This window comes from Nycticebus coucang, chromosome 7 (genome assembly GCF_027406575.1).
Source record: "Nycticebus coucang isolate mNycCou1 chromosome 7, mNycCou1.pri, whole genome shotgun sequence".
In the NCBI taxonomy this organism is placed as follows: Eukaryota; Metazoa; Chordata; class Mammalia; order Primates; family Lorisidae; genus Nycticebus; species Nycticebus coucang.
Genome location: NC_069786.1, coordinates 100,607,235 through 100,632,244, shown reverse-complemented (window position 1 = coordinate 100,632,244; position 25,010 = coordinate 100,607,235). Strand labels below are relative to the sequence as shown.

Here is a 25,010-nt window from a genome sequence, read left to right as displayed (position 1 = left end):
CACAGTCTTACTATGTCACCCTCAGTAGAGTACCGTGGTGTCACAGCTCACAGTAACTTCTAACTCTTGGACTTAAGTGATTCTCTTTTCTCAGCCTCCCAAGTAGCTGGGACTACAGGTGTCCACCAAAACACCTGGCTATTTTGTTATTGTTGTCATTGTTGTTTAGCAGGCCCATGCCAGGTTCAAATCTGCCAGCCCCTGTGTATGTGGCCGGCACCCTAATCACTAAGCTATGGGCGCCAAGTCTTTACTCGTATTTTTCATGAAATAAAAAAATATATAACAAATAGCATCAAGAATTAACCATAAAGAGGTTGAGATTGGTAAAGGTATAAAAGAAATTCAAATCTTGGCTTTCAAGGCCTTTTTAATAAAATTGGCAATTCTGTGAATGGTAGCCTCAAAGTATAAAGAAATATAAGACATGCCAAGATGAGAAACATCAGAAATAAATTAAAACCAGGGATTCTCTTACAAAAGGTGATATATAGGAGATAAATCAGGCAGATGAACTGTGTATCTAACAATACTTATAATTCCAACCAAAGCAAACATGCAGGTTTTCTCAACTTCTAACAAGTGAAGCTTTACTCAATTTAATTCTGCAGGCAGACACAAGTGACTGCTCTTTAGTGTATGTACAGAAAATGAGGGCTAAATCTGACGTTCCAGCTCTAAAACTTTATTATTCACTATTAATTTGCTGAGAGTATGCTTCATGTAAAACACAACAATACTAAGTCACACGTGAGACAAGAAGGAAAAAGAGATACTGCTCTTAATCTCATGGCGTTTACAGTTGAAACAGACAAGAAAATACAATAACAATTACATCATTTAAATAGTTTTCAAATATATGGTATCATTTGAGCCTCAAAACAACATTGGATGTGATTTAACTAGGGAAAAAAAATCAGCAAACACATAGTAAGACAGAACTCAAAGTAAGGAAAACATTATCTGAAGTGAGAATGTAACTTTTAGAGATTGAGAAAAAATTAACTAATGCAGATTCTCAATTCTTATTTATTTATTTTTATTTTAAAACTTTTTATAGGCAGGGTTTTGTTCTGTCACCCACACTGGAGTGCACTGGCACGAGCAGCTCACTGCAGCCTTGAACTCCTGGGCTCAAGTGATCCTCCTGCCTCTTCCTTCTTGAATAGTAGACACTACAAGCACCAGTTGCTGAGCCCAGCTAATATAAAGTCAGGACATAACTTAAAAAGTGGTAAGGGGGCGGCGCCTGTGGCTAGAAGGGATAGGGTGCCGGCCCCATATGCCGGAGGTGGCAGGTTCAAACCCAGCCCTGGCCAAAAACTGCAAAAAAAATAAAATAAAATAAATAAGGGGTAAGGAAAAGCCTACGCAACAGAGCAACATTATCTCTTAAAAAGAAAAGGCTTTGTGTGGTGGCTCAAGCCTGTAATCCTAGCACTCTGGGAGCTGAGGTATGAGGATCGCTTGAGCTCAGGAGTTTGAGATCAGCCTGAGCAAAAGCAAGATCCCATCTTCACCTAAAATAAAAAATTAGCAGGCCATCATGGCAGGCAGTCCCACCTGCTTAGGAAGCTGAGGCAGGAGGATTGCTTGAACTCAGGAGTTTGAGGTTTCTGTGAGCTACACATACCCAGGGCACTCTAACCTGGGCAATAGAAAGACACAATCTGGGGGAAGGAGGGACAACAAAAAACGTGGAGAAGATAGATGGGAGGGACAGAGGGAAGGAAAAAGAGAAAAATCCACATCTCAAACCATACTTTAAAAATGACACAAATCAGTTATTGGGAGCAATGAGATACTTACTGTAGCTATTTTGGTTTAGATAGTCATTTACTTACTTTGGATTTGTCACAGTTTGATCCTTGATGAATGTAAAGTAATTAGAAATGTTTCGATCATAAGGCAGCCACCCATGGGTTCCAATAACATAATTCATGCTGACTGTTATCTGGAAAAGAACATATGAAGACTCAAACTAAATGAAAGATTAAAGAAAGCAACACAGAATAACCAGATGTTTACATAATGTGCATAATTATAAAAATAGGGCCACTTCTAGAATATCTCCTGTTCACTGTGTTATATTCCATTTTTTATCATAACAAAAGTAGAATAAGACAGACATAGGTTTGGTCCAGGTGCCAAGGTCCCATTGCTAGATCTGTGACTTTAGTCAAATTACTTCTCTGAGTTTTAATTTCTTATCTGTAGAAGGGCAATAATAGTGCCCCTCTCACAGGACTGCTAGACATACAAAACTAGATGGATTAAATAAAAAAAACACTTACTTAAATGCCTTTTATGTACTCCTTAATAAATTCTCTATTATTTTTCATTATTATTGTTACGCTTTATAATAAAGTTTAATATAGGACGTTATCCCTTTATTGTTCTTGTATAAATTTTCTGGTTCTTTTCACATATTTGTTCTTCCAGACAACCTTAGAATTATAGTAACTACTTAAAATAATGCCAGGTAAATGATTTTTGTTTTTGTGCTGGTCAAATTAATTCCACAAAACATTTCACTGTTATTTTAAAAAACAGCTTCTTGGTGGTAAGTTGTAATGGATATAGACATGGCTGTGTGAAAAGGGTAAAAATCAACTTACCAATAATTCAGGGCTGCCTTGAGACATAAACGAACGAGACTGATTTTGGGGGACAATGGCCTTTAATAGTGGAATACCATCACTAATTCCCTATAAAATAAAATAAAATAGGTTTAGTGGCTGGTTCTACTCATATTTTTAAAGTACAAATTACTGAAAACGTCTATTTCTTTAAACAAAGATGAATGCTGTGATATAGCATTTTACTCTATTGAAGCATGTAATCACTTAATTTAAAATGCAGGAAAGGAAGCTGGGCATTGTGGCAGGCACGTATAGTCCCAGCTACTCTGGAGACTAAGGCAAGAGAATCGCTTGAGCCCAAGAGATTGAGGTTGCTAGGAGCTCAGATGCCATAGCACTCTACCGAGGCAACAAAGTGAGACTCTGTCTCAAAAAAAAAAAAAAAATGAAATGCAGGGAAGGAATTATATAACATGTTTGGATGGCATACTTGGAACTTCTGAAACCTATCACCTTCTTCTATTCCACTACTCTGCTGTTAAGTAGAAATGTAGATTTCAAAAAGCAGCAATAATTTTAAACAGCCAGTGACTTATAGTCTTTCCTTTTTCCTGGCTATACTGACATGAATATAAAGTAAAAAATACTGATTGTATAGGAATAGAAAGTAAAAATTTTGGATCATATAGGAATATAAAAATATAGATCATATAGAAATGAACACATAGGAATACATCATATAGCTCATATAGGAACAGTCAAATGGGAAAATCAGTTATAATTTATAGAAATTTCCTTTTGGTTCTAACTTTAAAAAAATACATGAAATCCGGCTGGGTGAGGTGGCTGACGCCTATAATCCTAGGATTCCGGGAGGCCAAGGTGGGTGGACTGCTTGAGCTCATGAGTTCGAGACCAACGTGAGCCAGAGCGAAACCTTGTCTCTAAAAAAAAAAAAAATAGCTGAGTGCTGTGGCAGGTGCCTGTAGTCCCAGCTACTTGGGAAGCTGAGGCAAGGGAATTGCTTAAACCCATAAGTTTGAGGTTGCTGTGAGCTGTGATGCCACAGCATTCTACTGAGGGTGACAAAGTGAGACTCTGTCTCAAAAAAAAAAGAAAAATACATCTAATCCTTTAACTTTAAAAAAATATATCTAATTCTGCGATACTTCATGAAAGGCATGATAGGACCAGAAAGTAAAAACAGTTCTTAGAAAATATCCCTGGCTGGGCCTGGTAGCTCTAGGTAGCTGAGAGCAAAAGTGGGAAGACTGATTAAGCTCCTGAGTTGGAGACCAGCATGAGCTAAAGTAAGACTCCCAACTCTAAAAAAAAAAAATAGGAAGGTGTTGTGTCGGTCGCCAGTAGTCCCAGCTATTCAAGAGGCTGAGGAACAAGAATTGCCTGAGCTCAAGAGTCTGAGGTTGCTGAGAGCTATGATACCATGGCACTGTACCAGAGGTGACAAAGTGAGACTCTCTCTCAAAAGGAAAAAAGAAAATATACACCATTATCTTATTATGATGTGAAAAAGAACAATAATTTGAACTCAGCTCTTAGATGTGACAACAGTATTTAAATGATACCCAACATTTACTAGGTGAATCATAACATTATTTGGTACATACTACGTATCAGGTCTTGTTCTAAGAGTTTTATAGGAACTAAGAAAAAAATTATGAAAGTCATTATAATCTATAAAATTATAAAAAGTTAGTGTTTATTTTTCCTCTTCACACTGTGAATTAATCAAGAGAAGAATGTTTAGTATTTGTACAAGGCAAAATGAAAAAACAGTGTCTGAAAAAATCCATTTATTAAGTCCTTGCTTTCACTATTACCTCTGCTTTCTTCACCATTTGAACACCTACAAGGACAATACCCATAGAAGGCTTTCTCATTTCTTATGAATGTATGGGGAAACATCTCTTATCATGATGAAAAGGGCTCAAGAAATTACTGGTAACCAAGGATAGCTACTGTGTTCTTTATCCTGCTTCAGATATTGGTCCTGGGGAAACTAATATGTGATGTGGTGGGTACAGAGAAGTCACTGCACCTGTAGAGGGAAATTAGCATGTATTGCTAAAAACACAGTGGCACAAATGATTAGACATGATGAAAATAGTTCTATCAGCATTATATAATGTAGTATTGCTTGTTTATCAGATTATGGGTCAAATAAGGTCTTATTAACACAGAGGCCTAAGACTGCTATTGTTTAAAAGGCCTGATTGCAAGCTTGGCCTTTGGATGATGCTGGAATGTGGCTAGCAAAACAGTTCCTTATATTTACACAAAACTTTCCCTTAATAATAAGGGCAGTTCACTGCACCTAGACTGTGCAAACAATATGATTAATGCTGCCATCTGCTTTTTATCTGCAATTTTGGCACATGTTAGGCAGAGGTACACAAAAATCTTAGATGCTGAGTTTCCTTTATTTTCTTTTTTGAGACAGAGTCTCACTATGTTGCCCTCGGTAGAGTGCCATGGCCATGGTGTCACAGCTCACAGAAACCTCAAACTCTTGGGCTTAAGCGATTCTCTTGCCTCAGCCTCCTAAGTAGCTGGGACTATAGGCGCTAGCCACAACACCCAGCTATTTTTTGGTTGTAGTTGTCATTTTGTTTAGGAGGCCCAGGCCGGGCTCAAACCCACCAGCTTTGGTGTATGCGCCCTACTCATTGAGCTACAGGCAGCAAGCTGTTTCAACATGCTAAGTTTCTAATGAGCTTCCCTGGGAGACAAAAATGTGTTTTCATTGAAAAAAATTAAGCCTCAGCCTCCCGAGTAGCTTATACTACAGGCACTCCATCAACACCTGGCTAATTTTAGAGATAGGTGTTGCTATCTTACTCTTGCTCAGGTTGGTCTTGAACTCCTGAGCTCAAGCAATCCATCCATCTTGCCCTCCTTGAGTGCTAGGATTACAGGCGTGAGCTACCATGCCCAGCCTACGAAAAGCATTTTAAAGCAAATTATTAGCCTGGGCAGTGGTTTACACCTGTAATCCCGTTATCTAGGGAGCCTAAAGTGGGAGGATCCCTTGAGCTCAATAATTCCAGACCAGCCTGAGCAAGAGTGAGAACCCATCTCTACTAAAATGCAGAAAAAATTACCCAGATGATGTGGCAAGCACCTAGTCTCAGCTACTTGCAGGGCTGGTGAAGGAGGACTGATTGAGCCCAGTAGTTTGAGGTTGCTGTGAGCTAGACTGATGAGATTCTGTTTCCACAAAAAAAAAAACCAAAAAACAAATTATCTTCCTTGTCAGGAAAATGTGAAATACAAGAAAGCAAGCCAAGAGAAATAGTTTAGACTACCACTTAGCAGCAAACAAAAGTTTTCTTTCAGTAAAATTGTTTTAAAATCCAAGAACAAATGATCACAGTATAATTTACTATTTTGGATTAAATATTATAATGTTTTGCCTCCATTAAAGAATAAAAAGAACTTTAAGATGTACAGAATTCACAGAGAAAATTCTTTGATATTACCAAACTTGATATTACCTCTATAAAAAATGACTTGAGTTCAGGGAGATGCTGAAATAGGTTTAGGGTTGAAGCATCTGTTTTGGTCTGCTTCTGCACTGCTTCTTCTGCTGATAATCTAGGAGGGTGTGGTTCCTTCAAAATAATTTTAAGAAAAAATGATTCTACATTTGTAGTACAACATTTCTTACTATATTCCTTCATACCCATGGGGCTCTGGCTACAGTGAATTATATACTGTGCATTGTTGACAACTCCAGGCCTAGGCTCATAGCATCCTCTCAGCAGAGTTATTGCCTTCTACATGTCTATGGAAATCCCATTTTTACCTTAATGTTTTTTCTTAGCGATATTGCTCCTAAATTTCTAAGTCAGAATTATTTTGTTTTATTATTTTCCTTGGCAAATAATTTATATTTTATTTAGTATTCATTTATTTCTATACTGGATTACATATTGTTGCTTATGGTATGTCCTTCCCAACTTGGCTATAGGTATTTTAAAGCAAAAGATAAATCTTATTCATTTCTGGATTTCCACATGACAACAAAATCTTACATAACTTTCATGTCAGAGACACAAACAGTATCACCTATATTGATAAGAAGAAATGACAAGTAAAATTAACATTCCAAGGCACAATTAAAATGAATAATATAATTCTATCTGAAGGGAATTCTTTTTTTTTTTTTTTGTAGAGACAGAGTCTCACTGTACCGCCCTCAGGTAGAGTGCCGTGGCGTCACACGGCTCACAGCAACCTCTAACTCTTGGGCTTACGCAATTCTCTTGCCTCAGCCTCCTGAGTAGCTGGGACTCCTGGCACCCGCCACAACGCCCGGCTATTTTTTTGTTGCAGTTTGGCCGGGACTGGGTTTGAACCCGCCACCCTCGGCATATGGGGCCGGCGCCCTACTCACTGAGCCACAGGCGCTGCCCCTGAAGGGAATTCTTTCATCTCTACCACAAAATATTAGATTATAGGCAACAAATATTTAGCAATTAATAAGTATTGTTCACTTTACTTTAAATCAGAGGCTGATTTTTGAGTAATTTCTGTGGTATTAAAAACAAATTAGCAGTACTCTTATGAAATAAAAAGAAAGGTAAAGCTGGTGCAAAAATATTACAGAATCTATATCAAAGTCCTATGAAGAGTTCTGCTTTATTCTGTTACTTTGCTTTCTGCCTTCACCACCAAGATAAGAGATAAAGCAACAACTTCACATATGACTATTCTGTAAAAACCAATATTGAAAGTTCCAAGTAAACTGTTGCTAAGGAAGTGTAACAATTTTTTTTTTTTTTTTGTGGTTTTTGGCCAGGGCTAGGTTTGAACCCGCCACCTCCGGCATATGGGACTGGCGCCCTACTCCTTGAGCCATAGGCGCCGCCCGGAAGTGTAACAATTTTAAAGCTTAGCCTGATAACTGTCCTAACAGAATACATCTGGAACCTAGAGCTTAAGATATACTTTTGCTGTAATAGCTATGGAGATTTCAATTCAACAAATATTTACAGTACATATACTATATGCAAGAAAGACACAAAGACGATTAAGAGAAGGGTGCTGCCCTTAACATATTTATAATTTAGTCAGGCAAGTTGGGTTAGTGTGCAACTAAGGCAGAGGTGTCATAATTAGGTCCTAAGTAAAGGCCCATAAGAACACAGATAAGATCTACCTTAACTGAGGGTGTGTTTCTGTTAATTCAGAGGAAATGTGGTAAGGTAGATAAATGGTACCCTAGTTACTTTCTAGTCGTGTAAACATAGAAAAAGTATTTATTTTCTCTAAGGCACTGTAGGCTAGGTATTACTTTCTAAAAAGCCTGGATTCATCATCTAAAAAATGAAGGTAACTGGATATTTACCATGAGAATTAGGTAAAGCACCTGTGATTATGTAAAAAATACCTTTAACAAGAAATAGAGGGAATAAAAAAAAAGTACCTTTAATAAATGGTAAATTATTGTGTATTACATATCTCTAAATTAATATATAAACAAAGATCAAGACATCTTTGAAAACTAATGTTAGATTAACTTCTAGGAATCCAAACCTGTGTACAATCAGGAAGAAAATAATTTAACTTTAGATAATGGCACAGGGAAGAAATACGTAGTAATATTTAATACTTTTATTCTACATTTCATATATCCTATAATTAGATTCTTAAGACTGGGTTTAGGCTCTGGATGGTAAATATACTTCTGTGGCAAACGTGAACTACTAGAATTTTTACATGTTGAACAAGTCCCAATATAAGGAAAGTTTTAACGGCACACTCCATAACAGTGGTTCTCAACCTTCCTAATGCCATGGCCCTTTAATACAGTTCCTGTGGGTCACAAGAACTATAGTTCCCTGAGAACCGCGGCTCTATTGAGACTCAGCTTTTCCTCTCGGAAATAATATAAGGTAATTGGCTTTCTGAGTAAATAGAAATTATTCTTCAAGTTAGAGAAACTGGATATACGTGTGTGGATCTTGACTGCAATATTTTGTTATTTAAAAATAGAAACAATCTTTTAAATCTATTTATCTTTAAGTGAAAGTACAGTTTTTTCCAGATTCTGGTGATTATTCTGAAATAAAGAATATATTTTAATAAATCATTTAAATCCTTAAAAACATTGACAGTACTACTCCTTAGCAATTCAGTTTTTTGTGTTTTTTTTTGTGTGTGTGTGTGTGTATGTGTGTGTAGTTTTTGGCCGGGGCTGGGTTTGAACCCACCACCTCCAGCATATGGGGCCGGCACTCTATTACTTTGAGCCACAGGCCACGCCCAGCAATTCAGTTTTAAACTTAAGTTGTCAATAACTTCTATAATTTACCTTTAATAGTTGACAAGGTGTTTGCCCAAAATTATTAATCATTCCTTCTAAGGCTTTTCTTTCCTTCTCATCTGTTAAGGCATCTAGATCCACAGCTCCTAAAATCAGAAGTAGTCAAGTTATGATAGAATGAAAACAAATCATCAAGCCACATCACTGATACGTCTACCTGACTAATCACCATATTTTAACGAAATATTATTCCATTCTTCAATTTATAATATTCTAACGAGGTAATTAAAAAGAAATCAGTAAATCTTCAAACATTAAACTTGTATAAAAATAAACTCCAACCACCGCTTAAAACTAAAATATTTTAAACACTTAAAATTAACTGGTACTTTATAAAAATTTCTCTCAGAAAAACAGAAACTATATTTATAGTACCCCTAATTGTTTTCTTCATGATAGTCAAGCTCAAACAAGAGTAATAACCACACAAAAATACTGCTTAAGACAAAGTTTAGGAAAGTGATATTCTGTCTGACTGTACTCTGCCATACCTAATGTGGATTGCTGTGTGTCTAGTGATTGGCTAAACTAGGTAAGTGCAAGCTCCTCTCCTTAAAAGGATCCAGCCTGGCAAAAATATGCTTGTTTTTACCAAATGTCTCTGACTCTATTCAACTCTACAAGTCATAATCACACAACTCTACAAGTCATAATCTTTAGAACTGAGTTCTGTTCAAAAATTAGAAAAGAATGCCAGGCATGGTGCCTCACGCCTGTAATCCTAGCACACTGAGAGGCAGAGGCAGGTGGGTAGCTTGAGCTCATGAGTTCAAGACCAGCCTAAGCAAAAACAAGACCCCGTCTCTACAAAAATAAAAAAACTGAGGCAAGAAGATCACTTGAGCCTAAGAGTTGGAGGTTGCTGTGAGCTATGACACCACCTCACTCTACCCAGGATGACAGCTTGAGACTCTGTCTCAATAAAAAAAAAAAATTAGAAAAGAATTTATTTTTATTTTTTTTTATTTTTTCTCCCTAGAAAAGAACTATTTTTTATCCCTTTAAAGCCATCAGAAAATATTTTTGATCCTGAGCTAAATGATGTCATCTTATTTATCATTTGAAGTACTTGTTATCTATAACTCTAAAGGCCTTCTTTCAAAGTCTGCTAACAATTTAATATTAAATATCTAATGTAAGATCTGAATGAACAGGACACATATGCCAGATATCAAAACCTTTATGATACTAAAAATGGATATTTATAATTAGATTTACATATATATACTTGCATATTTTCTTTCTTTTTTTTTTTGTAGAGACAGAGTCTCACTGTACCGCCCTCGGGTAGAGTGCCGTGGCGTCACACGGCTCACAGCAACCTCTAACTCTTGGGCTTAAGCGATTCTCTTGCCTCAGCCTCTCAAGCAGCTGGGACTACAGGCGTCCGCCACAACGCCCGGCTATTTTTTTTGTTGCAGTTTGGCCAGGGCTGGGTTTGAACCCACCACCCTCGGCATATGGGGCCGACGCCCTACTCACTGAGCCACAGGCGCTGCCCATACTTGCATATTTTCAATAAAATATTAGTAGAAATGTGGCTGACTCTGAATCTTTCAAATAGAAAGCTATTGATTTTGTTGTTATTGAGAAAAGGTCTCACTCTGTCACCCAAGCTGGAGCCTAGCAGTGGAAGCACAATTCAATGGCTTGACTATAGTTCACTGGCTCAATCACAGCCTGCTGGCTCAAGTGATCTTCCTGCCTCTGTCTACAGGTCTCAGCTTATTATTCTATTTTTTGTAAAGACAAGGTCTTGCTATGTTGCCCCGGCTGGCCTTAAGCTCTTAGGTTCAAGTGATTCTCCTTGCCTTGGTCTCCCAAAGTGCTCAGATTACAGGTGTGAAACACTATACTCGACCACAAAGCCGTTTTTAAAATGTAGTCTTTCTCTTATCAATAGGCCCAAAATAACATGTGTAAACATATGTTAAGCAATAGTTTCTATCAAAATAAAGCAAGAGAAGAAATATATAGGCTTGTACCTTCATAACTACAATAATAGAAAACATTTAGCGCCTCCACTGCTGCTGGTCCCCTCTGTTTATAGCCGAAAATCAGATCTATCCATTCATGAAGATGAGCAGAAACATATTCAGACTCCTAGAAAAAGAACAAATTTATAATTAATATAGAGATATCTTCTAACTACAATGTAAATTCAGTTCTTTTTAGTAAGAGCAGGCTCAGCGTCTGTAGCTCAGTGGTTAGGGTACCAGCCAAGTACACCAGGGCTGGTGGGTTCAAACCTAGCCTGGGCCTATTAAAACAGACCAAACAACAACAACAAAAACAACAACAACAAATTGTCAGGCGTTGTGACAGACACCTGTAGTCCCAGCTACTAGGGAGGCTGAGGCAAGAGAATCACTTGAGCCCAAAAGTTTGAGGTTGCTGTGAGCTATGATACAACAGCACTTTACAAAGGGTGACAAAGTAAGATTCTGTCTCAAAAAAAAAAAGAAAAAATAGTAAGAACAAACAAAACATTTCCACATACAAACCTTTCTGGCAGTAAATAAAATTCTTTCAAAACCATGTTGACATTTATTCAATATCTACTACATATATTGACTATTCATACCAACTGTTATGTAAATATCATATTTATTAGTATCAACATGCAACTAATGGGTGAAGAGAATACATTAATCATAGCCCAAACATCAGCAGCAAAAGAGTTAAGATAGCTGCAGAATGCATATTTGCAGTAAAGTTTCCACTAAAATAGTTGTTTAGAAATTCAATTGAAGGGAAAAAAAAGTAAAAGAATTTCAATTCATGGGAACAATGAAACCACCCTGGGGTGGAGAAAATGGCTACAAATCATACTCCACTAGCATACCCACCTACCAAGAGGTGGGCTGGGTGGCAGGCAGACAGCTCCTGGAGCCTGATAGTGGTAACTTGAAAGACAATGAGAAAATTGTTACTGGAGACAGGATAAAAAGGCACTCAGCTCTTTGTAATTTTTTTTTTTTTAAGAGACACAGTCTTACTTTGTTGCCCTTGGTAGAATGCCGTGGTGTTATAGCTCACAGCAACCTCCAGCTCTTGGATTTAGATTTCCTTGCCTCAGCCTCCTGAGTAGCTGGGATTACAGGCACCAGCCACAATGCCCGACTATTTTTTGTTGCAGTTTGGCCGGGGCTAGGTTCGAACCCTCTACCATTGGTATATGGGGCCAGCGCCCTACCCACTGAGCCACAGGCGCCACCCCAATCATGCTCTTTGTATGAAAGATAGAAAGGATACCTAGTAAAATTATGGATCTGAGTGTAAAGACTTCCAGACTGAAAATTGTATTCATTTATTTATTTATTTTTGAGACAGAGTTTCAAGTTATCACGCTGGGTAGAGTGATCTGACATCATAGCTCACGGCAACCTTCAACTCAGGCTCAAGCGATCCTCTTGCCTCAGTTTTTTCTATTTTTGGTAGAGACAGGGTCTCGCTTTTGCTCAGGCTGGTCTTGAACTTGTGAGCTCAAGCAATCCACCTACCTCAGCTTCCCAGAGTGCCAGGATTACAGGTATGAACCACCGCACCCGGCCAGACAGAACATTTTAAAGTGCCAATTGGCTTCCTTTGGCCTATGATAAAGTATAATAATTGCATCTAAGAATTCAAAGGTAATTTTTCCATGGTAGCTGCCATGTGACCCAAAGTAGAGAAGGGACTGTTTTGTAAAGTAATGTAGAATAGCTTTTGTACGAGAGAGGTGATACATAAAAAACATATCAACTTTTAAATGGAATTATAATAGTTCACACTAAAAGAGACAGAAACTGAAACTGAAGAGAGACCCTTAGCTTTCAATTTACTATGGTTAGGAAAAAGAGGCTGCCAAACAAACTCATATGAAAAAAAAAAAAAAGATCTATGGCTAGGCTTGGTGACTCATGCTATAATCCTAACATTCTGGGAGGCTCAGGAGGGTGGGTTGCTTGAGCTCACAAGTTGTGGACCAGCCTAAGCAAGAGTGAGACCTGGTCTCTAAAAATAGCTGGGCGTTTAACTGTTTAACCACTGCCAAGTGGTAGAGTGATGAAATGACAGTTGAGAGCACTACTTGAGATAGTGTGGAAGGGCCACTGGGAGGCCAAGGCAGGCATATTGTTTGAGCTTATGAGTTTGAGACCAGCCTGAACAAAAGTGAGACCTCATCTCTACTAAAACTAGAAAAACTAAGGCAAGAGGATCACTTGAGCCCAAAAGTTGGCGATTGCTGTGAGCTAGGATGCCATAGCACTCTACCGAGGGCAAAAGCTTGAGATTCTGTCTCAAAATAAATAAAGAAATAAAAGAAAAAAAAATATAGAGAAACTAGCCAGGCGTGGTAGCACATGCTTGTAATCCCAGCTACTTGGGAAGCTGAGGCAAGAGGATGGCTTGAGCCCAGGAGTTTGAGGTTGCTGTGAGCTATGTAAAGACATGCCACTCCTAGCCTGGGTGCGACAGACTGAGAGACTCTATCTCAAAAAAAAAAAAAAAAAAAAAAGATAGTGTGGAAGTTTTCACTTTTTTACTTTTTGGGATCCCTGAGCTATCATATAAGAAGTTCAGCTACACAGCAGGAGACCACAAGGAGAGAAGATATCCTGAGACTACATGGAGAGGGAGACAAGTCTAGCAACCTACTATCTCAATGCAGCCTTCCGATGACTTCAGCCACCAAATGATGGCACCTGCATGAGAACCTGAAGCACAACTAGCCTACCTGAGGATCAGTCAACCCACAGAACTGTGAGAGATGATAAAATGGCTGTATTTTTAAGCCACTGAATTTTGGGTTATTTTGTAACACAGCAATACATAACTAAAATGGAGTTATGTGTGTCAAAGCCTAACAAAATGGACGGGAGAAGCCATAAAGTAGAGGTTCTTATGCACACATGCCTACATTAAAAACTATTGCAAGAACTCTGTGAAAACCACAACCTTGCACTAGAACCACTTCAACTGTACACCAAGAATACTTCTATGAGGACATCTGTCCAGCAACTGCCTGTTCAACCTTGGACTGATGTTACTTTTGCTATTAATCCTTGTGACTAAGAATAGCTATTTCAAAACAATTTATAGAACCTTCCTCATTTTATCTTTAAAACCTTTGCCTTCCTTTTCCTCTCTGGGTATTATCTCTCCTATCACCCCCCATGATTTGCTAGGGCATGTGTATTTTCAGATTGCAATTCATCATTCATTTTTGAATAAGCAGGTTTTTTGTTGTTGTTTGTTTTTATTGGTTTTTGTTTGTTTTTAAGAGACAAGATCTTGCTATGTTGCCCTCAAACTGCTAGGCTCAAGGGATTCTCCTGGCTCAGCCTCTTGAGTAGCTAGGACTATAGGCATGTCTCACTGCACCCAGCTAAACTCACTTTTGGGTGATGTCACTCTCTTCTTATTTAGTATTTTAGGTTGACAGGGTGTATGTCTTCTTAAGATCTTGGACTCCTATTTTAGGTTATAGATAGCATAGTGGAAAAGAATCTAAAAAATTCAGGCTAGTTAATAAACAGCAGGCTATTTTTAAAAGTTGCTTTATTTTCTCTCCCATTCCTTATTCATGTCTAGGTTTAATGCTTACAAATATCATAATCTAATTCTAAATTTTATAAATTTGACAATTATATACTAAGGAGAAGAAGTATTTCCAAGTATCTACCCAGTTGGTATCAGAGTCTACCAACATTTCAATTTAGATAGAGAACTAAGTGGATTATCATGGGGAAAAAATGGAGCCATCATCATCTACAAGATAAGTGACACAGTATCAGTGTTAAAAGAACCCTCATTAGTCCTTCAATTCAAAATTAGAAATTTAACTGAAAACTAGTAAGCTTGTAAAGTGGCATCTAAGATTCATTTGCCTTATTTTTTTCTTTTAGAGACACAATTTTACTGGGTTGTCCAGGCAATAGTACGGTGGCATGATCATAACTCACGGCAACTTCTCACTCCTGGGCTCACATGATCCTCCTGACTCAGCTCCTAAGTAGTGGGATGACAGCTTAGTCACCATGCCCACATAATTTTAAGGACTTTTTTTGTAGAGAAAGAGTCATGCTATGCTGCTCAGGCTAGTTTTCAACTGATCCTCCTGACTTGGCCTCCTAAAGTGTTAGCATTATAGGCTTGACGAATTATGCCTGCCTAGCCTAGGCTTTCTTATTAGCAGCTTAGTGAGGCTTGGTGCCTGTAGCTCAGTGGCTAGGGCACCAACCATATACACCAGGGCTGGTGGGTTCGAACCCAGCCTGGACCTGCCAAACAACAATGACAACTACAACAACAACAAAAAAAATAGCTGGGCATTGTGGCAGGCACCTGTAGTTACAGTTACTTGGGAGGCTGAGACAAGAAAAGCGCTTAAGCCCAAGAATTAGAGGTTGCTGTGAGCTGTGACGTCATGGCACTTTACTGAGGGTGACATAGTGAGACTGTCTCAAAAACACAAAAAACGAAAGAAGCTTAGTGAAATTCTTTAGGGAAAACAAAAATGTACTCATCTGTGTTAGATTAGAAACAAACATGAAAACTACATAACAGCAACCTGTATCAGTTTAATGACTAGACAGTTATACATAAAATAGGCATTCACAGAACTAAAATATTTAATATTTTGTACACTTCATGGGACTGTACTATATTACAATAGAAGATTCACATCCTCCAAATAAATTACTATGTTGGATTTTCTAAAAACAGCATATAGATCAGCAGTTCTCCACCTGTGGATCATGGTTGAGAACCACTGATATAGATGAATAGATGAAAAAGTAATAAGCAAAAACAATTAACAGTCATATACACTTTATCCCACCCTCTAGAAAACATTTATCTTATTAATCTAATTACTTACCAGAGCTTTCCTATGTTTATAGATGAAGTCTTCAGCTGATTTAGCCCACTTGGGGAGAATGACATCACTTACTAGTTCTTTGGAAACTTGTAGATGACCCAAGTTAAATTCTAAGACATATAAAAATAAAATGTATCAAGTCATTTTAGATTTCAATAAATGAAGTAAAAGAAATACAAATGAGGGTACACTCCTAAACAAAACAGATGCTCTTTTTTCCTTCTTTAATTTTCATCTACTAGAGCACATTCTCTAGTTAATTAAAAAACATAAATAAAAGTAAAATAGATTTATTTATTTATATTTATTTTTTTGAGAGAGTCTTGCTTTGTCACCCTTGGTTGAGTGCCATGGCATCATAGCTCATAGCAATCTCAAACTCTTGGGTTCAAGTGGTCCTCTTGCCTCAGCCTTCTGAGTAGCTGGGACATTAGGCACCGTAACAATGCCTGCCTATTTATAGAGGCCAGGTCTTGCTCTTGCTAAGGCTGGTCTTGAACTTCTGAGTTCAGGTAATCCACCTGTCTTGCCTGTTATGATTACAGGCGTGAGCCACCACCTCTGGACAGTAAAATAGTTTTAAATTAGCTATTATAAGGTGAATCAGAATAATAATTATTTTGTTAAGAAAAATAGGAGGAACTATAGCTACAAGCCTCACCTTACTGACCAAAATGCAATATTTTCTTCTTAAAAATAATATAGCCCCTCTAATGGTTAATTTAAAAATATACCTCTTTAGAACTTTTTGGCATAGCTTATACCTAAACTCACTAACTGGAAAGTTGTATCTGTCTTAGAAAAGAATATTTACATATCACTATTCTATTTTTTTTCTTTTTCAGACAGAGTATCACTTGGTCACCCTTAGTAGAGTGCCGAAGCGTCATAGTTCACAGCAATCTCAAACTCTTGGCCTCAGGCAATCCTCTTGCTTCAGCCCCTCAAGTAGCTGGGACTACAGGTGCCCACCACAATGCTGGGCTAGTGTTTTTTTTTTTTTTTAGAAACATGGTCTTGCTCTCAGCTGGTCTCGAACTCCTGAGCTCAAGCAATCTATCAGCCTCAACCTCCCAGAGGGCTAGGATTATAGGCATGAGTCGCCTCACCTGACTCACTATTCTAAATAGACACTTGCATAATAAAATTTGCTCATATAGTCAGAACATGGTATTTTGAAAAACTATTCCCCCAAATGAGGTTTTTTTGGTTTATATAATGTGGCATGGGAGGTGCGGGTGTGGAGGGGAGGAATGTTAATATAAAAGATCTTCAAAAAAGAAGGGCTTAGGGCGGTGCCTGTGGCTCAGTCGGTAAGGTGCCGGCCCCATATACCAAGGGTGGCGGGTTCAAACCCGGCCCTGGCCAAACTGCAACCAAAAAATAGCCAGGCGTTGTAGCGGGCGCCTGTAGTCCCAGCTACTCAGGAGGCTGAGGCAAGAGAATCGCTTAAGCCTAGGAATTGGAGGTTGCTGTGAGCTGTGTGAGGCCACAGCACTCTACCGAGGGCCATAAAGTGAAACTCTGTCTCTACAAAAAAAAAAAAAAGAAGAAGAAGGGCTTAAAATACCAGTGTGTTGCCTTAAAATATCAGTGCGACCCAAGTTGGAGAGAAGTCTAAATGTCACAGAATGACAGCACACACAAGGTCTTTAGCTTTACGTTAACCCAATACTGTGTTGGGTCAGTATTGTTTACTGACCACCTGATGGTCATTCCCCCTCATTTGCCAGCAGAACCACTATTTCTTTCTTTTTCTTTAAGACAAACTCTTGCTCTGTTGCCTAGGCTGGAGTGTCATGGTGTGATCATAGCTGACTATAACCTCACACACCTAGGCTCAAGTGATCGTTCTGCCTCAGCCTCTAGAAGTGGTGAGATTACAAGTGTGAGCCATGACACTTGGCCCTTTATTTGAGTGTTCATCTCTGCCCTGTACTTCATGCCCATTCCAAGTGACCTGTTTAGAGGTTAGCATATGATCCAACACCAGGAAAATGAGGTGAGGTTATGAAAAATAGTTTTTCACTTTTAGGAAAGGATATAGTGGACTAACAGTTCTACTTCTTCCTAAAATAATATTGCATCTTCCTATATAGCCTAAAATTTCTTTAGTTATTTATAACTATGAGAGGAACTAGCCAAAGCCAAAACACTCAGAATGGCAGAGTGAAAATACAGAAAAAAGTTGGCCTTGATGATGTTGAGCTATCTGAAACTAACATCCCACAGGGCTTTTCTCTTTTTTTAGTCATATACACATAGATCGTGAATACATTTATGTATATGTGGGATACAATGTGTTGATTTTCCACAGGATTTTTATTATGGAAAATACTAAATTTCCTTGTTTGCTGGCCTGGTGGCTCATGCCTGTAATCTCAGCACTCTGGGAGGCTGAGGTGGGTGGACTGCCTGAGTTCACGGTTTGAAACCAGCCAGAGCGAGACCCCACCTCTAAAAATAGCTGGGCATTGTGGCGGCTGCCTGTAGTTAGACTGCCTGTAGTTAGAGGTTGCTGTGAGCTATGATACAGCACTCTACCAAAGGCAACCAAGTGAGACTCTGTCTCAAAAATAAATAAATAAATAAATAAAATTTCCTTCTTTGCAAAATTGTTCCTGAAGGCGTTCTAACTGTAAGTTTTCTCCAACTGATCTCATTTCAAATGGGCAACGTATAGTTAGGATTGGAGGCCACCAGGATAGCAGTGCTAAGGACAGCAAGTAGTTCTGATGAATATCATAAATTGCCAAGGTAATGTAAATCTGTATCCAAATACAGTCTGTTCATCCCTCCTATGCCAGACACTCTGCTTTAGGATACTCCGGGTCAATGGCTGACTTAAAGAGTCTAAAATCAAACTCAATCAACAGATTTACTTGATTTTCTGAAACTCATCTATTCTGACTGCCTTATTCTACAAGTCAGATGCCCTGCTCCCATAACTTGTTTGAGAATATGCGGTCTGACAATTAAGTTTGTGAACTCGTCCTAGAAAAAGTGCTACATACCTCAATGCTGAATATCACTATGGTTACCTTCAACATACTACCTTTGGGAAGCTATGCACTGATGCCAGCACCTAGTCCATCCTTCAAAGCAATTTTGGAACTCTTTTGCTGGAACAGCCATCAGAGCTGTCATCCTTCCTTGATATTCTGAATGCCACTAAAATGTCTTCCTTTCAATATTTATTTTCAGGTAAAGAAAAAAGTCATCGGGGGTCTGATCAGTTGAGTATGGAGGGTGTTCCAATACAGTTATTTATGGGATAAAAACTCCTCATAGACAGTACTGTGTAAGCTTGTGCATTGTTGTGATTCAAGAGCCCTGAGTTATTGGCAAAAACTTCTGGTCATTTTCTCTCTTTCAGGCAGCCTTTTCAGCACTTACAAATAGTAAACTTTGTTAACAGTCCACTTGGTACAAATTCATAATAAATAATCTTTCTGATATCAAAAAAGGTTAGCAACATTGTTTTGACTCTTGTATTTATTTGTTGTTGTTTTTTTTTTTTTTTTTGAAACAAGAGTCTTACTCTGTCTTGATTTTGACTGACAGAACATTATTTGGTCATGGAGTAATGCTTGACTTCCATTGTACACTTTGATGTTTTGTCTCAGGGTCATACTAGTACACCCATGTTTCTTTTCTTTTCTTTTCTTTTTTTAAGAGACAGAGTAGCATTTTGTCACCTTCAGTAGGGTGCCGTGGTGTCACAGCTCACAGCAACCTCCAGCTTTTGGGCTTAGGCGATTCTCTTGCCTCAGTCTCCCGAGTAGCTGGGACTACAGTTGCCCGCCACAATGCCCTGCTATTTTTTGTTGTGGTTGTCATTATTGTTTAACTGGCTGGGCCTGGTTCAAACCCGCCAGCCTCCAGTATATGTGGCTGGCAATATAACCACTGTGCTACAAGCGCCAAGCCTTCAAGTTTATTTTTATTTTTTTATTTATTTATTATTTATTTATTTATTTTTGTTGTTGAGACAGGGTCCCACCTTATGCCCCTGAGCAGAGTGCAGTGGGCGTGGTAGCTCACCACAACCTCAGACTCGGGCTGCAGGCACCCCGCTGCCTCAGCCTCCGGAAGCCGCTGGGATTACAGGTGCTCGCCGTGGTGCCCGGCTGGGTTTTTCCATTTTTTTCATGAGTGGGGGTCTCACTGTCACTCAGGCGAGTCTCGAACTCCTGAGCTCAAGCAATTCTCCCTCCTCAGCCTCCCACAGTGCTGGGATTACAGGTGTGAGCCAGCGCGCCCGTCTCAAGTTTATTTTTAATGTTGCATTTCTTTTATAGAATACTGATAAAACCCAGATAGAAGGTTTTATACTTATCTCATCTTCCCATAAATATTTTTCACTAGAGGTCTAGGATGAAACTGTAACTCTTCCAGCTAAATTAGAGTATTCATAGTCCTAAAATAAATCACTTCCTTTGATTGTTTGGGGTCTGACTAGTTCCAGTGTAGAATGCTGGGGTTTGTTCTTTGTATCATTATTAGTATTATTATTATTATTATTTTTAGAAACAGAGTCTCGGTGGGCCTGTGGCTCAGTGAGTAGGGCGCTGGCCCCATATACCGAGGGTGGCGGGTTCAAACCCATCCCCGGCTGAACTGCAACCAAAAAATAGCCGGGTGTTGTGGCAGGCGCCTGTAGTCCCAACTGCTCAGGAGGCTGAGGTAGGAGAATCGCTGAAGCCCAAGAGCTAGAGGTTGCTGTGAGTCCTGTGACATCATGGCACTCTACTGAAGGCAGTAAAGTGAGACCCTGTCTCTACAAAAAAAAAGAAAAGAAAAAAAGAAACAGAGTCTCAGTTTGTCGCCTTCAGTAGAGTGCCATGGCGTCACAGCTCACAGCAACCTCCAGCTCTTGGGCTTAGGCGATTCTCTTGCCTTAGCCTCCCAAGTAGCTGGGACTACAGGCGCCTGCCACAATGCCCAGCTATTTTTTTGTTGCAGTTTAGCCAGGGCCAGGTTTGAACCCACCACCCTCGGTATATGGGGCCGGCGCCCACTGACTGAGCCACAAGCACCGCCCACACCCATGTTTCATTACCAATGATAACATGGCCTAAAACATTGTCTTGCCTCTCCAAAATGTCTTGGCAAACTTTCACTCTCCTTTGGTTTTGTGCATCAGTGAGCTCCTTTGCTTGGTCAGCTAACAATTTTGACACACAATTGAATAAATAATTTTTTGCAGTATTTTTGTCAATTCTGCTCATTACTGACTACCCTGACCTTTCTTCATTAGTGATGCTTTCTTTCCCCTCAGAAAAATGTTTAATCTTGTTTTGTACACTGCCATTTCCTTCATGGCATTATTCCCATAAACTTAGACTAACATGTCCTTGATTTTACTTCAACTCTTGGCAAGCTTAACAAGAAATTTGTTTGCTTGTTGTTCTAATTCAAGTTCCAACTTTCTCATCATGATACACAAAAATACTCAACAATAATAAATGTGGCTCAACAAGACACTGCCACACGTCTACATGAACACAGCTGTGAGACACTGATATGCCAAGGTTATGAAACCTTTCTAAGCTGTTTGTACAGTGATGCCTATGTAAGTGCATAGTCGCAACTTCACGAACTTAAATGACAGACATCATTCATGACCAAAGTGACATTAAGCCATGGATATTGATTTCTCCAACATGATACAGAAATCTACTGAGTAAGTGAAGGGTTAAACATTAACATTACATGTTATACGTTGAAAAATAAGTTAGTAATGATACTTTAACATTGTACAATCCCCAGTAGTAAAAATCTTGCCACTTCCTTGTGTTTAAAAATAAACGTAAAATTACCTGAAAAAGTATTTGTACATACTAAAATGTATTTAGTACCATACTTCTCTATGAATTTTGAAATATTAAAGTAATTTATACTGTCATTATTTTCTTTCTTTTTTTTTTTTTTGAGACAGAATCTTAATTTGTCGCCCTCGGTAGAGTGACATCGTGTCACAGATCACAGCAACCTCCAGCTCTTGCACTCAGGCGATTCTCTTGCCTCAGCCTCCCGAGTAGCTGGGACTACAGGCACCCTCCATAACGCTTGGCTATTTTTTTGTTGCAGTTTAGCCGGGGCCGGGTTCAAACCCGCCAACCTCAGTATATGGGGCCAGCACCCTATTCACTGAGCCACAGGCACTGCCTCCTGTCATTATTTTCAATTTGCCTACTCTAATATGCTCTAAATCCAGAGTCAGAATTTTTTTTCTCACACAGGTCAAAGAATAAATATTTTTGGTTTTGTGATTGATAGGGTCTCTGTTCCAACTACTCAAATCTACTGTTACACTTTTTTTTTTTAAGACAGAGTCTCACTTTGTCACCCTCAGTAGAATGTCCCCTGGTGTAGTTCATAGCAACCTCCAACTCCTGGGCTCAAGCAATTCTCTTGCCTCAGCCTCCCAAGTAGCTGGGACTACAGGTGCCCACCACAATGGCTGGCTATTTTTAGAGATAGGGTCTTGCTCTTGCTCAGGCTGGTCTCAAAGCTGAGGACAACCGTCTTGGCCTCCCATAGTGCTAGGATTACAGGCACCACGCCCGGCTACTGTTACACTTTGAAAGTAGCTATAACAAAAATAATGTGTATATGAATTGTCTGACTATGTTCCAATGAAACTTCTTATTTTTTTGAGATAGTCTCATTCTGTTGTACCAGCTAGAGTTCATGGTGTCCTCCTAACTCACTTAAACTTCAAATTCCTGAGCTCAAGGGATCCTTCTGCCTCGGCCTCCCAAGTATCTGAGATTACAGGCATGTGCCATCATGCTCAGCTAATTGTTTGCACTTTTAGGAGAGACGCTCTCACTCCTGCTTAAGCTGGTCTCGAACTCCGGACCTCAAGGGATCCTCCCACCTGGGTCTCCCAGAGTGCTAGGATTACAGGTGTGAGCCACCACACCTAGCCCAATAAAACTTGGTATTTAAAAAATATGATTTTGTCCATGGATTTGATTCTGCTGATTCCTGGTCTAAACCCTCACTTTATCTCATGAAACTCAAAAGACTTAAATTCAGTGGGGTATGTAGCTGAAATAGCATATAGCCACTTCTTTTTCTCTTTTATACACTATAGTCTAATAAATTCTCTTACTAATTAAAATTTGACTCATTTACCTTACTTCCTCATAGCACTTCCCTGAAAGATAAAATTAGTACTGTCAGTTAAAACTTAACACAAAGTAGTCTACAGACAGAATGAACTTAAAAGGACATTATAAAAATGTCCCAAAAGACATTTTTTAGGCTCCTCCATTAGCACTTGCTGAGTCAAATTTCAAATCTATTATTTCTTACCATTTTGATTTTCTAAAAACTCAGGGAAATAGAAGAATTCAGGAATAAGTTCTTTGACATCATATGGATTATCCATAAGGGCTTGCCAGGTAGCAGGGATGGAATGGAACTGTCTGTCTGCACAGTCAAACCTGCATGTGTAAGTTGAAAGAGAACAGTAAATATTAAATAAGAGCAACAACAAAGCATGAAACAAAAGCTTTAACTCCCTTGAGGATTCCTAATGATTAGAGCTGGTCTTTTTTTTTTTTTTTTTTTTGTCTTGAGATAGTGTCACATTATGTCACCCTTGGTAGAGTGCCGTGGCGTCCCAGCTCGCAGCAATCTCAAACTCTCGGGCTTAAGCGATTCTCTTGCCTCAGTCTCCCAAGTAGCTGGGACTGCAGGTGCCCGCCACAATGGTCTGCTATTTTTTGGTTGTACTTGTCATTGTTTTTTTTTTTTTTTTTTTGGCAGGCCCAGGCTGGGTTTAAACCTGTCAGCCTCAGTGTATATGGCTGGTGCCCCATCCACCAAGCTATAGGTGCTGAGCCTAGAGCTGCTCTTTTTAAAAATTTCCTTTTTAGATTATTATTATTATTTGAGACAGAGCCTCAAGCTGTTGCCCTGGGTAGTGTGCCATGGCATCACAGCTCACAGCAACCTCCATCTCCTGGGCTCAAGCAATTCTCCTGCCTTGGCCTCCCAAGTAGCTGGACTACAGGCGCCTGCCACAACGCCCAGCTATTTTTTGGTTGCAGCCATCATTGTTGTTTGGCAGGCCTGGGCTGGATTCAAACCCGCCAGCTCAGGTGTATGTGGCTGGCGCTTTAGCTGCTTGAGCCACAGGTGCTGAGCCTGATTATGATTATGATGATGATTATAAGAGACAGGATTTCACTGTTCCACTCCGGCTCGAGTGGAATGCAGTGGTTCCACTGTGGCTCACTGCAACCTCAAATTCCTGGGCACAAGTGATCCTCTTGCCTCGGCCTCCTGAATAGTTGGGACTGTTATGTGTGCACACAACATCCAGCTGTTTAAATAGAGAGAGGGTCTTGCTATGCTCCTCAGGTTGGTCTTGAGCTCCTGGCCCTAAGTGATCCTTCTGCTTCAGGCTCTCACAGAGTTCTGGGATTACAGGCATGAGCTATTGCGCCCATCCAATCCTCTTTAATTTCTAAGCATACAATTTCCTCTCCTTATTATGGTGATCTAGCTGTCATATTTTGTTGTTAGGAAATAAATACAATAATTTTTTTGTTGTGTGTGTGAGACAGAGTCTCACTTTCTTGCCCCCGGTAGTGTGCTATAGCATCATAGCTCACTGCAACCCCAAATTCTCAGGCTCAAGTGATTCTCTTGCCTCAGTATCCTAAGTAGCTGGGACTACAGGCACCGGCCACAATGCCAGCTATTTTTTAGAGACAGGGTCTCACTCTTGCTCAGGCTGGGCCTGAACTCATGAGCTCAACAATCCACCTGCCTTAGCCTCCCAGGGTGCTGGGATTACAGGCATGAGCCACCTTGCCTGGCTAAATACTATAATTTTAATGAATGGTATCATCTTAGTTGGAAACCATATCACACTGGAGAAAAACTTCAAACAAATTAAATAGAATATTAACATACTTTATTAAAAATGGCATAAATTTTGCTGAGAAAAATTACATAAGTGGATGGTGCCTGTGGCTCAGTCCATAGGGTGCCAGCCCCATATACAGAGGGTGGAGGGTTCAAATCCCGCCCCAGCCAAACTGCAACAACAGAAAAAATAGTCAGGCATTGTGGCAGGCGCCTGTAGTCCCAGCTACTTGGGAGGCTGAGGCAAGAGAATTGCCTAAGCCCAGGAGTTGGAGGTTGCTGCGAGCTGTGTGATGCCACGGCACTCTACCAAGGGTGATAAAGT

The 25,010-nt window shown here is 39.4% G+C and overlaps 1 protein-coding gene across 8 annotated transcripts in view; it reads right to left on the bottom strand.

The window, feature by feature from the left end:
* Nucleotides 1-25,010, bottom strand: part of NBEAL1 (neurobeachin like 1) — a 226,669-nt gene that overhangs the window by 26,832 nt on the left and 174,827 nt on the right. For all 8 annotated transcript variants that reach the window (XM_053596936.1, XM_053596939.1, XM_053596938.1 and 5 more), the window contains 7 exons: nucleotides 23,123-23,253; nucleotides 15,797-15,906; nucleotides 10,917-11,034; nucleotides 8,920-9,017; nucleotides 6,098-6,214; nucleotides 2,619-2,708; nucleotides 1,845-1,954 (listed from right to left, as the gene is read on the bottom strand). In XM_053596936.1, coding sequence (XP_053452911.1) covers nucleotides 1,845-1,954; nucleotides 2,619-2,708; nucleotides 6,098-6,214; nucleotides 8,920-9,017; nucleotides 10,917-11,034; nucleotides 15,797-15,906; nucleotides 23,123-23,253 — 774 coding nt within the window. The remainder of the gene's footprint in view (nucleotides 1-1,844; nucleotides 1,955-2,618; nucleotides 2,709-6,097; nucleotides 6,215-8,919; nucleotides 9,018-10,916; nucleotides 11,035-15,796; nucleotides 15,907-23,122; nucleotides 23,254-25,010) is intronic.